We start from the raw sequence: 16,085 nt of genomic DNA, 5'->3' as shown, positions 1-16,085 counted from the left end.
AAGAATTCACCACCACTAACATTCACTCACATGCCATACCCCAGGAGGTGGCTTAGATCTAAAGAGAATGTGGCTTAGCTCACGTCTCTGTCTACTTCCTCAGCTCCAACAGGCTCAAACCATTCCCAGATAACTGGGCAAGATTTTACTCTAGGCATCTCCTCTCGTCCTTCAATAAGGCCAGTGTCAAACTGCAAGTGAATCTAAAATGCTGAGCCATTTCCTTCACACATCCCTGACAAAGTTTCCTAGCACCCCCTTATACAGGAGGTGAAATAGGGCTGCATATGACAATCTGCGGCTGCAATAAGAGTGGGAAAATATTGCTGCTTTGCCATCGTAGTGCCACAAGGCCTTAAAAGTGATTCTAGCCCATATTCAATCAAGCTCCTTCTTTGTTGAATTTAGTGGCACTCTAGATCATGGGTACACAACCCCCAGTCCATGGCATTCCAACAACCCGCCCATCTGTGTGATGCAGGCAACACACAAAACTGTGCCCCCTCCAGTTTGAGGAAAAACCTTTCTCCACGGAAACAATCCCTGGTGCCCAAAAGGTTGGGGCCTGCTACTCTAGATGTTTCTTCTCCCATTTCATCTCTCCCAACGTCTCTGTAAAACGCAGGGAATGCAATCTAAACCAAAGTCTCAGCCGCCCCCTTATTCCAAGCAGCAACCAAGACTTCAGCTGGATCATCTAGCACAGGTGGCCCCAAACTTGACAACATAGCTGGCTGGAGAATTCTGGGAGTTGAAGTCCACAAGTCTTAAAGTTGCCAAGTTTGAAGACCTCTGATCTAGCAGGCCAGGAGAAACAATCCCACGCTCTTTCTGAAATTTCTCTAGCTCCATCAGTTGCTGGGGGTGGACCAATATAATGTTCAGATTTCTTGCAGTGGATAGTGGCACCAGAGAGTCTCATAATAATTAGGTCATGATTTGAAAATGACAAGGGGGACACCAACAGCTCTGTTTGTACTTTCTAATGAAAAGCACATTGTGTCACCAAATCTAATTTAAGTACTGATCAAGGGAATGCTAACCATCTTCCTCCTACATTACAATTCAATCAAAATTCCTCCTAGAACTACTCTTGATCTTTGATCAACAACTGCTTCCTCTTGAAATAAACCATAGCTTTAATCTTGATGATAGAAGCAATCTCATCAGGACATCATTGTATCAATTGCAAATATGCATAACAACTAATTTAATTTTACCCTGTACTGCCTTTCTGACTTCCAGAAATAACTTTAGGATAAGTCAAATATTTTCAGTTACATGATTCTGAGAACTAAACAGACCAACATGTGTCCAGATCATGTCCCATTAGGGATTTTAAGATTCTACTGAAACAGAATATGGGTGAGCTACTTCAGACGTTCCATGCCAAGATGAATGACAGCAGGAATAAAGTCCCACTCATACTCATTCTACTCCAGAAAAGAAGTTACCTTTACTTTTTAAAATGCATGACAAGCTGGGACATTTTTCCTCACTTTGCTGAACCACTGAAAATGCTAGCACACTTAAAGCAATACCACATTCTCTACAATACATTGAAGCTTCTTGCCCATCATGTCCTGGACTGGCCATGGGATATTACAGCCACATGATCAGTCTATGGAACATCAGAGGAAATGGCCTCTGCAAAGACCTTAGAACATGGGTATCAAATTGGCATCATGCACAGGCCACACCCATCCCAGCTCCACAAATGGGAAAAACATAGCAAAGCATCATGTGACGGCAATGTGACGCAGCGAGTTTGACACCGGTGCCCTAGAACTATTGAGAGCATACCAGTTTCTAAAGTTTGACAAAGCTGAAACCAAGTATAGTTCCATTGCATACATTAAAAAAAAAAACAATTCACATCTGCCCTGGAAAATATATCAGCCTAGTTTAATAAAAAATAAAGCCTGGAAATCTGTCTTCCAAAGGAGTAATAGCTGTAACCTAGCCCGCTCCTCCCTTTTTATAACAGAGCTAATGGTCCTTAGTCCCTTATTTGCTATGCAACCCATTGAGTTGAAGTGTTCCTTTTTCCATTGATCATCCAAGTGCTCTTCAACAAAACATTTTAGAAACTCAAATATTCCATAGCCTTCAATTGCTTTCATTTCCTGTTTCCCTAGAGATAATAGAATACTTCAGAGCTGCCAGATGCTATTGACTTAAGTCACAGTAATCACAGCAAGCTGTTGAGGGGAGACAGACAATATTTTTGTTAGCAGCAAATGATTAAATGTGACTATTCTCTTAATCAAACCACTCAACAACTATGTTTAATAAATAGCACAGACCTTAGGATATGGGATTTTAATGGTCTTTGGATATTGCAGCGTATCTTCTGAATAAAACGAATACTCAATAACAGGAACTTCTGTGTCATTAATCTCTGCAAACGCCAAAAACCTGCCATTTGGAGACCACCACAGAGCAGAATGGGTGCCAAACATTTCCTCTGAAAAAGATGCAAATGTGTTCTTTTGAAGCAATAGTTGCTAAGTTGGCTTTTTCCTCTGAAACATTGTTCATAATAACTTGCATGTATAATTTCAGATGAAACTTCAATTACTAAAATTCAGATTACTTGCAATGATTAGCAACCAAAACAGTAAGTCAACTCTCAGAAATGCTTTTTTTTTTTTTTTTTTAGAAATACGGTGCTATGGGAATATTCTGTTATAAAAATCTGGCTTTAATAATGATGCAAATTCTAGTATTTTGATTTATCTCAGCTTTCAATATTACGGATAATTGTTTTTTGTTTATACTATAACATTTTCAAATATATCATCTATAATGAAAAATAATTAAATGCAAAGAAACTTAAGTTTCTAATTATGTACCCAAACTTAGTATCCCTCTGGAAGAAAATATACAAGTACAAATTAAACATTCCCTGAATATTTTATGTCTAAAAAGGCACTTTAATAAGTGCAATTACTTGGGCTGTCTTGGAGACGATAATAAAAATATAAATGTTGAAGACTTCCTAATTTCTTTATGAAGAGAAGTACATTTATATAACTTCTTTTTCCAATCATTCATTACTAAAAATTATATTAATATGAAGTAGACTGAGCAAAACCTGTATGCAATAAGCTTGTTTAATGAATCAAAAGGAATGGTTGATAATTCATACAGAAACATAATAAAATATATGGATCCACTTTCTAATAGCTTGGAGGATTTTCAATGCACTAGATTTGCAGACAGACAAACAGTCAGACAGAAACTTTATTTTGGTCATTTTAATATATTAATATATTAGTAATATATTAATATATTAATTTAGTATAATCTAGTAAAGATTATACTAGATTAATATATTAGTATATTAGTATATAAATTAATCTAATATATTCGAGAATTGGAATATTTATTTATTTGTTTATTAATTTACACATCTTGACTGTAATACTATCATAGTTCTAACATAAGAGAATAGAATAGAATTCTATATTGGCCAAATGTGATTGGACGCACAAGTAATTTGTCTTCGTGTATATAAGAAATATAAAATGACTACTAAGAATTCCTCCATTAATTTTTGAACATTACAAATACATTTTATGTATTTTAGGGGTCTTTAGGGGTCAAAATTTAGCAAAGGAATATTCAACTATTTTGCAAATATCCTTTGGGTAATCTTTGTGATTTAAAAATCAGTTTTTGGTTCTTTCCCTAGAGACAGACAGTGGAAGAGTTTGGAAAACTCTTTCATTAACCTACAGCTGTTGCTATTAAAATATAACACGAAAATACTTTAATGCAGTTTAGATAGGATATCTAGTGAAATTTTAATTCAGTGGGGATTAAGCAAAGATATGCACTGCTTTTCCTTCTGTTTAACTTCTGTAACAATATTATAAAAAGCTACCTAATTATAAAAAAAACAACAATGGGTACAGCAATAATCTTCCTCTAGTATATGGGTGATGTGCCAATTCTCTCAACAAATACAGTAGGCCTAAGAAGTCAGATTCAAGTTTCTGCCACTTTCTGTGAGGTAGAACACCTAACAGGAAATCATCAAAAAAAAATGTAGATGAGGAATAAATGGGAATGGGTAATTAATGGAATGCAACACTTTGACACTTCAGGGGTGTCAATCTCACGTCATCATGTGATGTATCGGGACTTCCCCACACTCGCTATACTGAGCACCTGGCCTTCTTGGTGTTAGTGGTTGGGGATATTTGATCGTATCCCTATTTGCGCTTCAAGGTGCTACTTATCACCTACAAAGCCCTTCATGGTAGTGGACCTGGGTACTTGAGAGACCGCCTACTGCCAATTACCTCCACTAGACCGATACGATCGCATCGATTAGGCCTCCTCCGAATTCCATCATCCAGCCAGTGCAGACTGGCAACTCCCCGGAGGAGAGCCTTCTCGGTGGCTGCTCCGACCCTCTGGAACGAACTCCCCGTGGAGATTTGGACCCTCACCACCCTCCAGTCCTTCCGCGCCGCTTTAAAGATCTGGCTGTCCCGGCTGGCCTGGGGTTAAGATTCTAACCCCACCCGAATTGTGTGACTGTTGTGTTTTCTTTTTTAATATGTTGTATTGTCTTCATGTTGGGAAATTGTTTGTCCTCCCCCCCCCTTTCTGAACTGTGAGCCGCCCTGAGTCCCCCCAGGGAAAAGGGCGGCATACAAATAAAGGGAAATGAAATGAAATTTGACCAATATGCTTGGTCACATAAGCTAGAAGTGGAACTGTGCACTGATGATGCAATCTAGTTTGGTAATGAAATGTCTGCAAGAAAACAACCAAGCTCAGAGAGCACCAAGGACCCCAAAGTTTAACCTTGAGCTATAAATATTCTTTTCTATTAGTAGAAGAAGAATCAATCCTCATATACTATGATACTCATTCTATGAAAGGTTTTGGCCAATTTATGTTGATTATTTTATATAAAAAATAGAAAGAAGAATCTTTAGTCAAAAAAATGTCAACAATGTTAAATTTGATCTCTTGGTTATATATATTGCTTAGGCAGGAGGTTGAACTACATATATGCGACACAAACCATGAATAATATTGTAATAATAAAAATAACACTATATTCCTTGTGAAACATTCAGCTGTAGTGAGGATGTAACCTTAGAGAAAGACAGCAAAGTAAAAATGTATCTATAACCACTATCAATAAGATTGGAAGCTGCTTCTTTAATCATCTCCCTTTTCTTCTTCCATTATTTACTATTTTTATTATCTTTATTTCCTTTTTGGATTATACTTCATTAAACATTTCTTTAATAAAAAATGGTATTCAAAGTTCACCTGTGGTTTATCATACATATATTTCTTTTGGTCACCTACTTTGATTGCAATACTTCTGCCTGATTCTGGATTGTGTTGTTGTTATTATCTCGGGGGGTGGGGTGGGGGAACCAAGATGAAGAGTGATTTTCTACTGCCTGGAAGCATATGTACTTCTGAATCTCTACCCATCAACATACGTGAATGAAAGAGCAAAGAGGAGGAGGTAAAATATGAGACTAAGGCTTGTTTAATATATCCACCTAAGCCAATACACAGTTATTACCAAAATACAGCTATTATCAAGCCAAGACATATTTCACAAGCCATTTGGAAGGGAACTTTCCCAAATAAAGAATACGCTATGCTGGATTTGCTGCTTTGAACACTGAGGCAGCCATATTTCTGAAAGGTATCAACACTTTAAGGCTCTTTCTTGGTCTTCTGAGGCCACTTCATCCTTGTCCAGATAACAATTTCACGGGGATTGTTTCTGAAGCAAAGTATCTCCTCAGAAGAATTTAAAGGGGGATTTGAAAGCTAGAAAGGGTTATGTGCCTCAAAGATGGAGTTGCCCCTCCCCACTTTGTTCCAAGCAGTGGATTCAAAAGAAATATTTTATTTATGTATGTGATAGCAGTTAAGTTGCTTTTAAGGAGTCCCCCCTTTCAATGACAATTACCTTCATACACCCAGTCTGCTAATCCATTTAAAATTTTGTTTTCGGCTCCATTGTCAGTGATTTCAACAGCGCTGGCATTTGGTGTTGTCTTCACATAAAGATTGTTCTGGTAAACATAAGCCTGCCATAAACAAACATTACAGTATTTACCAGCAGAAAATGATTTTATAACCTTTACTTTATATCCAACCAATTATATTTATGGTACTTTCATTTCCTATATTTCTACAAACATCAACTCTAAAGTGGAGGTTCTGTTTTACACTGTAAAGCTAGAAAGCTGTACAGCTTTCTTTACCGTAAATCTAGAAACTGTAAGATTCTTCTCACCCATCTAAATACAGGAAATTGAATTTCTTTTACCCTTGTTATTTTCAGAATAAAGAAAAAATCAGAATGGTTTACAAGAAAGACCTAGAATGTTACATTTTGTCTAATTAATCCTGAGAAAACTTAATATTGCTTTACCCAATTTCCTATACATTAAAATATTGGTTCTCTTTCCATTAATTTGTTGCACTTGCCCCTTAAGTATTATAAAATAACTTTACAGTATGATGTTTAGATATAAGATTCCATATTTCCAAAATCAGGTCTCTTCTCCCCTCTCCTTCTATTACCCATTCAACTAGTAGCTAGTAGATTTTTTTCTGTCAATATGTCATACCATTGAGAGCTAAACACATGATAACAATTTAGCATGCAACTATCTTATCATTTTTTTAAACCTAGAAAGTTTGTGAATTAAAGTCCAATTCAGATCAAATTCACTCTGATTAAGCTGGAAAATCAGGTTTAAGCTTTCACAAATTGTGATTTTAAAAAAATTGTATGTGACAACTTTTAGAATAAGGAACCAAGAGTGAATTAACACCCCCCCCCCCAAAGTGGCCTCACTTTGAACTGGGCCTATATACATTTACTATAAAGTTTAATATATATGACACTAGTTCTTTGTATATTTAACATTCAATCTGATAAAATGAACTGAAGTCCTTATGTAAATATTCTGGAACATCCCTGTCCCCTCTTACATTTCCAGAAATTTCTGTTGCGTGTATGGTGCAGTTTGGATTATAGAAATGGTGCACAGGAATATCTGAATTGGTGTTACAAGGAATACTTAGTTACTAACCAGCTTGTGTCCAACTGGCGACCATGATATATACTGGATAGTTGTAGGAAGTGGGTTCTCAGCGATTATGGTTCTATGAAGAAACATAAATAAAATTATCAATATAATGTAAGCCATTGAAACATCATGAAAAGACAATGCAGTTACTTACTTGTTGTTTAGATCATAGATATGGTACGATGCCGTGTATGAGTGCCTCCACACCTGTAAAAATAATATTTGCATATAAAGAAAAACACTTAAAAACATGTGTGGTTCAAAATATATTTTAAAAGTCCTGTTTGCATGAATTTTACCCATATACTTTTTAGTGGTCATAAAATCATGATAAACAAAATTCAACTTTAACTCAGACCTCCTGATACCTTCTAGAAATGAAGACTTCAGATAATAAATATCAGTCCTAGTATATGGCTACAATATAGTATGTAATATTTAGTTATACTGCTAAACTGTAATTTATTATGACATTTAAACAAAACCTTCAAGATTAAGGGTTATCTTTTCCCTTATCACAAACACATTGAGGTCATTTCTACACTACTCTGGCTGAGAAATTCTGAGAGTTAAGTCCATAAGTCTTAAAGTTGCAAAGTTTTGAGACCTTTGTTGTAAAGGGTTAAAACCACTTTTATCAATACAAATATACTAAGTGGAGTATAAAAGCATAATATTGTTGCTACCTTCTCATAATTGTATCGCAGAAGAGCAAATTTTTTGTCAGGTGACAATATTGCCTCAGAACTATTGAAATTGTCCTGTAGATAAAACATAATAAATTAGTAATAAAACATTGTGTGTAAGGAAGGAAATATTCAGTTCAGAACACTTTTGAATTGATGAAGTAGCATTAAAAAAACGTACTAATGTGTCATTTGATAAAATTATAGGCGTTTTTCCATCATCAATGTTGTACAGAAAAACATTGTTCTGGTTTGTGTAGACATACTCATGACCTAAAAAGGGAAGAAAAAGAGGAAAACTTTCAGTGCCAATAAACAAAACCTTATCTTCTACCACACAAAGTCAATAAAAAAATCCTGAATTATTTATTAAGTTCATTGTCATAACAGTCTGTTTATCATGTATGAATTCAAACTAGAGAACACTTTATTTTTCAATGGACTATTATGTGGTTGGAGAATAATCTACACAAATGAATTCTGGCACTCCATGTTTATGAAGTAGAGTTTATGAAAAATGAAGTGGGAATGATGGGGCAAAAATGATTTAATTAGTTGGCTAGGACACCTCCCATCTACAGTAAAGGAAGTATTTAGAGATGCTGCCTTAGCTATAACCATGGTAGACTGATTTACTTACCACATTTACACCCTGCCACCAACAAGTTTTAGGAAACTCACATAAAATTAAATATCTAAAACAGTACATTTTAACAATAAGTTAAACCCCGGGAACTAAGTTTATAATAATCACAACTAAAATGTTAAAAGCCACCCTGCCTTGCATCCAGCCCCAGTTGCAAAAGCTTGGTGGAAATGCCAGGTTTTCATTGCTTTCCAGAATGTTAAGCAGATCTCCACAGATCTCAAGGGGGAGAGTGCTTCAAAGAATCATGGGGGGTGGGGGGGAACTGTCTCTGGGTTCTTCCTGCTTTCCCAATCACCCAGAGGGAACAGACCCATAACATCCCTTCCAGAGTTAATCAAATAGTGCTGGAGTTGAAACAGTTCTATTTAGAAGACAGAATCATATATAGGTAGTCTGGATCCAAGCAATCCAACGCTTCACTGACCAATATAGTCCTCTGAATTTACTTGTGAACATATTAGTAAGCTGTCAATCCTGAAGTGAACCTGGCTGATGCCATCTTGGAGGCTTCAGAGTTGCCACACATCAGAGGGAGGGGGGAATAGTTAGATGGGGGTCTTGTAGCCAAAACAAGAAAGTTTTCCTGTCAGAACCAAGGATGTTCTCACAGGTGGCCCGCCAGAGGAGCAGGGAAGTAACCAAGCAACCAGCCAGCACCTGGATTGGACAGCATGACCAGTGACTTGTGGGAAAAGGGGAAACGTTTACTTTTAATTAGGTGAAAGCTGTGGGAAATTTCAGAGTTGGCTTTCATCAGTTGTGTCAATATGATGTATCCAATAAACTGTTCTTTGAGGAACTTGCCTGCCCTGGAATTCTGTTTCCTATGGATGCATTACTTGGAACGCTAACATAAGCAATGTACTGACTACAGTATAGGTGTCCCATTGTCTCAAATGCCAGAAATGACTACAATTTCGGGATAATCTTCAAATGCTGTCCAGTGTATAATAAAAGTATATATCACTGTTGCTAGGGGTTCTCACTGAAAAAATGGATACAATCAAATTTGGATAAAAACTCAGCCCAAGGAGGTTGGCTGCCAATGAGAAGTAAAAACAGCGTTCAATTGGCTCAAATATTTCTCAGATGAATTTTGTATGTAGTTAGTCACATTAGTGATTGGTTAGCTGATCACTGCCAGAAAGCTTTAAGAAAGAATGTACAATTTTTTACGATTTGTCCAACATACATTTATAAAAAAAATGAAACCACTCCAGGGCATTCCAAAAGTTTAGAATCATTACCTGACATCCACCGTACATTAAATGATTTATACTGAAATTCATTACTCAGATAATCCTCCAAAGAAAATTTTATGCGGATATCGGAATCTGTTAACAAACAAAGAAAGAAAAAGTAAGGTTCACCTTGAAGGATGCGATCACTCTATTGTAGCAGAATGGGACAACTGAGCCCAGCCAACTTGCTGCAGTCAACTCACCACGGCCAACTTAACATAGCCAACTTGCTATGGACAACTTACCATGGCCAATTCGCCACAAGACAACTCATCACAGCTAATTCACCATGGGACAACGTACCATGTGACAATTTAACAATTCAATTATTTAAAATAAGTTAAAAATTATTTTAAATTTTGTCATTCACATTTCATTCTGTGCATCCTTTTGCATCCTTTCTTTAATGATTCTATGTCACAAATTCTTTGTTCACTATTGTAACTCTTGTCCCGCAGGAATACTGAATTATCTTTCTTCCATTTGATGTTTCTGAAATAATAAGGCATTTAATTTCTTTTTGCTAAGGAATCTCTTTATGCTGTTTTATCAATCTGAAGGTGGCTTTTCACTCAATTTCCCATGAGAGACTTTGCTAAAAATTAGCAGCTTCATTGATTGCATGGATCTAATAATAGCTTTTGTTGTACCATGTTATTTATGCATGCATAAAATAAAAATTGCAGTATTGCATTCTGACTTTCTTTTATATTATTAATTCTCATCTTATAGTAATTTTTTTAAAAAATAAAATCCAATTCTATTAAGTGGACAAGAAAGAATATACAAACAGGTATTGCAGAAAAAAGTGTGAGGAAGCCAGCTGTAGACATGAGCTCTGAGAAATAAAGTTGCCTATAAATTCAAAGCATTATGTATAGATAACAAAGTCCATGGCTTATTGGCATAATTAATTGTAACCCTACCTATATTTTCTATGAAAAAGGATCTAAAGGTAGTCCTTAGCTTAGGACCACAATTGGGGCTAGAATTTCAGTCACTAAGTGATGCTAAGCTGTTAAGCAAGTTGAACCTGATTTTATAACTATTTTTACCATGGCCATAAGTGATTAACCATGGTCATTAAGTGAATCTGGCTTCACCAATTGGCTTTGCTTGTCAGAAGCCAGATGAAAGGTCAGAAATCATGATCACATGACTGTACAATGTTGCAACTATTGTAAATGGAATAACCAAATTGCAATAGGCCCAGGATACCTGCGAGGATACTGCCACCAGTAGCATCCCACCGTCCAGTGCGATTCCACAGAGTTGGCCTCCTCAGGGTGCTGTCAGCTAGACAGTGGCTAACGACCCCCAGAGGGAGACCTTCTCTGTGGGAGCGCCTTCCCTCTGGAATGAGCTGCCCCCGGAGCTTCGCATAATCCCTGACCTCTGGTCCTTCCGATGCCCCCTAAAAAGTTGGCTTTTCCAGCCAACTGAATAGAATAAAATATAGGATTAATTTGGTAATTTTAATTTAATTTTTAAATTTTTATTGTAAATATCAATTGGGGTTCTTTTGGATACTTTATTTAATATCCCTTTTAATTTTTGTAATATGTGTTTTCTTTTATGTTGTGCGCCGCCCTGAGTCCTTGGGAGAAGGACAGCATATAAATCCAATAAATCTAAACCTAAACCTAAACCAATAAGACAACAGCAGAAGTAATACAATATGTTATAACTTCAAGGATGGGTCATAAGTCTTTTTTTAGATCACTGTAATTTTGAACTGTCATTAAACAAACAGTCATACGTCAAGGGCTACCTGTAATGCTGGGAAAGGTGGAAGGAAACAGAAGAGGCATGAGACTGAACTCTCAGTGCTCTGTCCTTGACATATTCCAATCAATTATCATCCAGCTCAGGTGATTCTGTCACTAGCAGACTGTAAGTAGCATGTACCATCATTCGAATCTTTACTTTTTTTTTGCTTGTAATCAGAAGTCATTCTGATCACAAATGCATTGGAAAACCCCAGGAGTCATCAGTCATTGAAAAATAGGCATAATAAAAGTCCAAAGTTCAACTTTAGTATCTCAATAAAAGTCTAATAAAATATTATCAGCTGTCAAAGTTTCTAGCTTTTCAGATAAGATATTTTATTAGACTTTTATTGAGACATTAGATATATAGTAAACAAGATAAGATCGATATTCTCCAAAAGGCCTTACTAGATGATATCAGCGAAGGTAAACGTTTCCCTTATCCAGTCAAGTCTGACTCTAGGGAGTGGTACTCATCTTAATTTCTTAGCTGAGGGTGTTGTCTGAAGAAGTTTCTGTGGGCATTGTGGCCAGCATGAAATCTGCCGCAGGGCAGAACTTGTGGTGAAACATGAACACCTTCCCAGCAAAGTGGTACCTATTTATCTAGTAGCATTTTCATGCTTTCAACTTGCTAGGTGGGCAGAAGCTGGGTCAAAACCTTTCCCATTATGTGGCCCTCAGATCTTGAACCCTGGCTGCCAGTTTTCCAGCTGACAAGCTCAGCTTTTTAACTGCTGAGCAATTGCACTCCCTACCCCCAGCTAATGTACAATTATTACAAATAATTAACAATTATTTGTAAAAAGTAATTTCACATTTTCACAGAATTTTTTTTAAAAAGGACTATCCAACTGAAAATAAAAAGAGTAGCTCTGGTTTTAATTATGCATGACTTCAAAAAGGATATGCAACAGACCAATTTAAAAAAGGAAACAAACTCGGAGTTTTGATTTTAACTACTATGGGGAATTATCTGAATTCTCTAGATTCACTATGTACAGATGGGGTAAAGGAGGCATAATAGGCTTTAGTAAACAACAGCTCTTTATTGCAAGTCAAGTAAACATCCGGCTCGGGAATGGTCGGGCAGCATCCCCTTTTAAAGGGATCTGTCAGACCTCTTAGCCAATGAGATTCATCCTCTGTTCCCGTCGAACAGAGGACCTTGATGGAAACCTCTTGCACTCTTGTCAGTGGGGGGCGGGGAGGAGGAATATCTAACAGAATCACATCTCTCTCATGAAATGGTCAGAGAGAAGTAACGGTGCGTAATATGCTATGCTAGTTTGTAACACTGGTACACTGAATGGTATGTTATTGTACTGAATGAGGCTATCTACAATATATAGGGAGATAATATATAGGAAATGTGCCCAGATGGGTTTCAGGTGCTCCACCAACCACGACACCAGAAAGGGGTGGGGGAGTAGCAGTTATTAGTTGAACGTTGTTAGGTCCTCGCAGGATCCCTGCCCCAGAGATTGTGGGGTGTGAGTCTCTCCTCTTGAAGTTGGACCTAAGGGTTCAATTGGGTTTGCTGTTGACATACCTGTCTGCCAGCTGCATCACGACAGCCCTGCCTGTGCTACAAGAGGCAGTAGCCGGGTTGGCGGTGGAGTTCCCCAGATTTATGTTATTGGGGGACTTTAATCTGCCGTTTCTTGGTGAACGCTCAGATGGGGCACAGGAGTTCATGGCTTCCATAACAACCATGGACCTGACCCAGGTAGTTCAGGGTCTGACTCATAGGGCGGGACACACGCTTGACCTTGTATTTCTCTCGGGGCAATGGAGACGTGATCTTGATTTAAGGGGAATAGAGACCTTGCCCTTGTCATGGTCAGATCACTCCTTGCTGAGGCTTGACTTCAGGACACTACCCCCCCCCCCACTGCAGGGAGGCGAAACCGATTAAGTGGTTCCCCCACAGGCGCCTGATTGGAGAGATACCTAACACCCTTGTCCACAATCCGGCTGAGTCTTTGGTCGCTGCCTGGAATAGTGCGGCAGCTGGAGCATTGGATCGGATTGTGCCTTTGAGGCCTCTCCGCGGCAGCGGCTCCAGGAGGGCACCTTGGTTTACTGAGGAACTCCGGGAGATGAAGCGCCAAAAGAGATGCCTAGAGCGACGTTGGAGGGCTAGTAACTCTGAGTCTGATCGATCACTACTAAGAGCCTTTATTAGGACTTATCTAGTGGCAATACGGGCGGCAAAATGTGCACATTTTCCCGCTCTTATTGCGTCCACGGAATCTCGCCCAGCCGCCCTGTTTAGGGTGACCTGCTCCCTTCTGAAAGGTGAGGAGATGGGGAAACACTTTCAGGGAAGAACTTAGGAGTTTGTTCAGTTTCTGTCGGATAAAATCAGTCAGATTTGGACAGACCTGGACTCCGTTTGGGCAATGCCAGCCGAGATGCCGAGGGCTAGTCCTAATCAGATTTTTTGGGATGAGTTTGAATTTGTCACCCCAGAAGAAGTGGACAAGGCCATGGGAGCGATGAGTGCCTCCACCTGTTTATTAGACCCATGCCCCGCCTGGCTGGTTTCGACCAGCAGAGAGGTGACAGAGGCTGGCTCCAGACAATTATCAACGCATCTTTACAGGAGGGGTTTTTCCTGCAACCATTAAAGGAAGCTGTGGTGAGACCCCTCCTCAAGAAGCCTTCCCTGGACCCAGCTGTTTTGAAAAACTATCATCCCGTCTCCAACCTTCCTTTTTTAGGGAAGGTTATTGAGAAGGTGGTGGCACTTCAACTCCGATGGACCTTGAAAAAAACAGATTATCTAGACTCCTGTCAGTCTGGTTTCAGGCCCGGATACAGCATGGAAACTGCTTTGGTCACCCTGACCGATGATCTCTGGCGGACTAGGGATAGAGGACATTCTTCTATCCTGGTGCTTCTTGACCTCTCAGCGGCTTTCGATACCATCGACCATGGTATTCTTCTGCGATGCCTGGGGGAGGTAGGAGTGAGAGGCACCGTATTACGGTGGTTCTCCTCTTACCTCTCTGACAGGTCGCAGTCAGTGTTGGTCAGGGGGCAGAGGTCGACCCCTAGGCCCCTCGAGTGTGGTGTGCCACAGGGTTCGATCCTGTCCCCCCTCCTATTTAACATCTACATGAAGCCGCTGGGTGAGATCATGCAACAGCACTGGGTAAAGTATCATCAATATGCTGATGATACTCAATTATATCTTTCTGCCCCTTGGCAGCTCAGTGAAGCGGTGGACATGATGTGCCGATGTCTGGAGGCTGTTAGGGTCTGGATGGGGGCGAACAAACTTGTGCTCAATCCCGATAAGACTGAGTGGCTTTGGATGTTGCCTCCGAAGGACTGTTTGGACAGTCCATCCTTAATCCTGGGGGGAGAAAATTTACACCCCTCAGAGAGGGCTCACAATTTGGGAGTCCTCCTGGATTCGCAGCTGAAATTGGAACATCATCTGTTGGCTGTGACCAGGGGGGCTTTTGCCCAAGTTCACCTGGTGCACCAATTGTGGCCCTATTTGGATAGGGATGCGCTTCTAACAGTCACTCATGTCCTTGTCACTTTGAGGCTGGATTATTGTAACGCGCTCTACATGGGGCTACCCTTGAAAAGCATTTGGAGACTGCAGTTAGTTCAGAATGAGGCTGCGCGGGTGATAGTGGGTGTGCCGAGGTACACCCATGTTACATCTATCCTCCATGAGCTGCACTGGCTGCCTATTGGTCTCCGGACTCAATTCAAGGTGTTGGTTATCATCTTTAAAGCCCTACATGGCTTTAGGGCCAGGATACCTTCGAGACCGCCTGCTGATACATACCTCCCAGCGACCACTAAGATCCCATACATTGGGCCTCCTTCGGGTGCTGTCGGCCATACAATGTCGGCTGGTGGGCCCTCGGAGGAGAGCCTTCTTGGTGGCTGCTCCGACTCTTTGGAAATCCGGACCATACCCACTCTGATGGCCTTCAGGAAAGCCGTAAAAACGTGTCTGTTCTGGCAGGCCTGGGGCTGTTGACCTCACTATTGAGGTCCAGCCCCGACTAGAATGAAGTTATGATGGATGATTGTTGTTTTAAATTGTATTGTTTTTATGTTTTTTATATTCTGTTTGTAAGCCGCCCGGAGTCCTTTGGGATTGGGCAGCATATAAAAGTTTTAAATAAAAAAAAAACTCCATTTAAAGTGCAAAAAAAGGAGAGATTTTACTATAGGAAGAAACAGGCTTACTAGGAATAATAGGGAAGGAGAAAAGGTGTTATTACTCTGTAGTAGCCAAAAATCAAAAGAAGTCTGGTTTCTGACTAACACACTTAAGGAGGAAGGAATATTAGTTAGGTTTGTTGCCTTGAGTTATTTATAAAAATTATAAAGGCAGGATAAAAAATGAACAGAAATTTTAATTTCTATTTAAGAAATAAATAGAAGGCCAGAAACCAGGACACTGGGAGTTCCAGTCCATTCTTATTCATGAAGGCTGGCTGAGTGTTTTAGGCCAGTCCCACTCCTTCAACCTAACTCACCTCACATCAACAACCTTGTTGTTGTGGGGGGAAATAGGAGGAAAGAGTGTTAGGTATGTTCACTCCCTTGAGTTACTTATAAAAATAATGAACGTGGGATTAAAAAATTCTAGAAAAAAAGATGCAGTTTCCCAC

At 39.2% G+C, this 16,085-nt stretch overlaps 1 protein-coding gene across 1 annotated transcript in view; it reads right to left on the bottom strand.

The window, feature by feature from the left end:
• DPP4 (dipeptidyl peptidase 4) overlaps positions 1 to 16,085 on the bottom strand; it is a 71,450-nt gene that overhangs the window by 46,857 nt on the left and 8,508 nt on the right. Inside the window, exons 3-9 of the mRNA XM_032210812.1 lie at positions 9,674 to 9,760; positions 7,959 to 8,050; positions 7,778 to 7,852; positions 7,246 to 7,298; positions 7,095 to 7,167; positions 5,960 to 6,080; positions 2,307 to 2,467 (exon numbers count right to left, since the gene is read on the bottom strand). Coding sequence (XP_032066703.1) covers positions 2,307 to 2,467; positions 5,960 to 6,080; positions 7,095 to 7,167; positions 7,246 to 7,298; positions 7,778 to 7,852; positions 7,959 to 8,050; positions 9,674 to 9,760 — 662 coding nt within the window. The remainder of the gene's footprint in view (positions 1 to 2,306; positions 2,468 to 5,959; positions 6,081 to 7,094; positions 7,168 to 7,245; positions 7,299 to 7,777; positions 7,853 to 7,958; positions 8,051 to 9,673; positions 9,761 to 16,085) is intronic.

Source organism: Thamnophis elegans, chromosome 1, assembly GCF_009769535.1.
Source record: "Thamnophis elegans isolate rThaEle1 chromosome 1, rThaEle1.pri, whole genome shotgun sequence".
In the NCBI taxonomy this organism is placed as follows: domain Eukaryota; kingdom Metazoa; phylum Chordata; class Lepidosauria; order Squamata; family Colubridae; genus Thamnophis; species Thamnophis elegans.
This window is presented reverse-complemented; position numbering and strand designations above follow the sequence as displayed.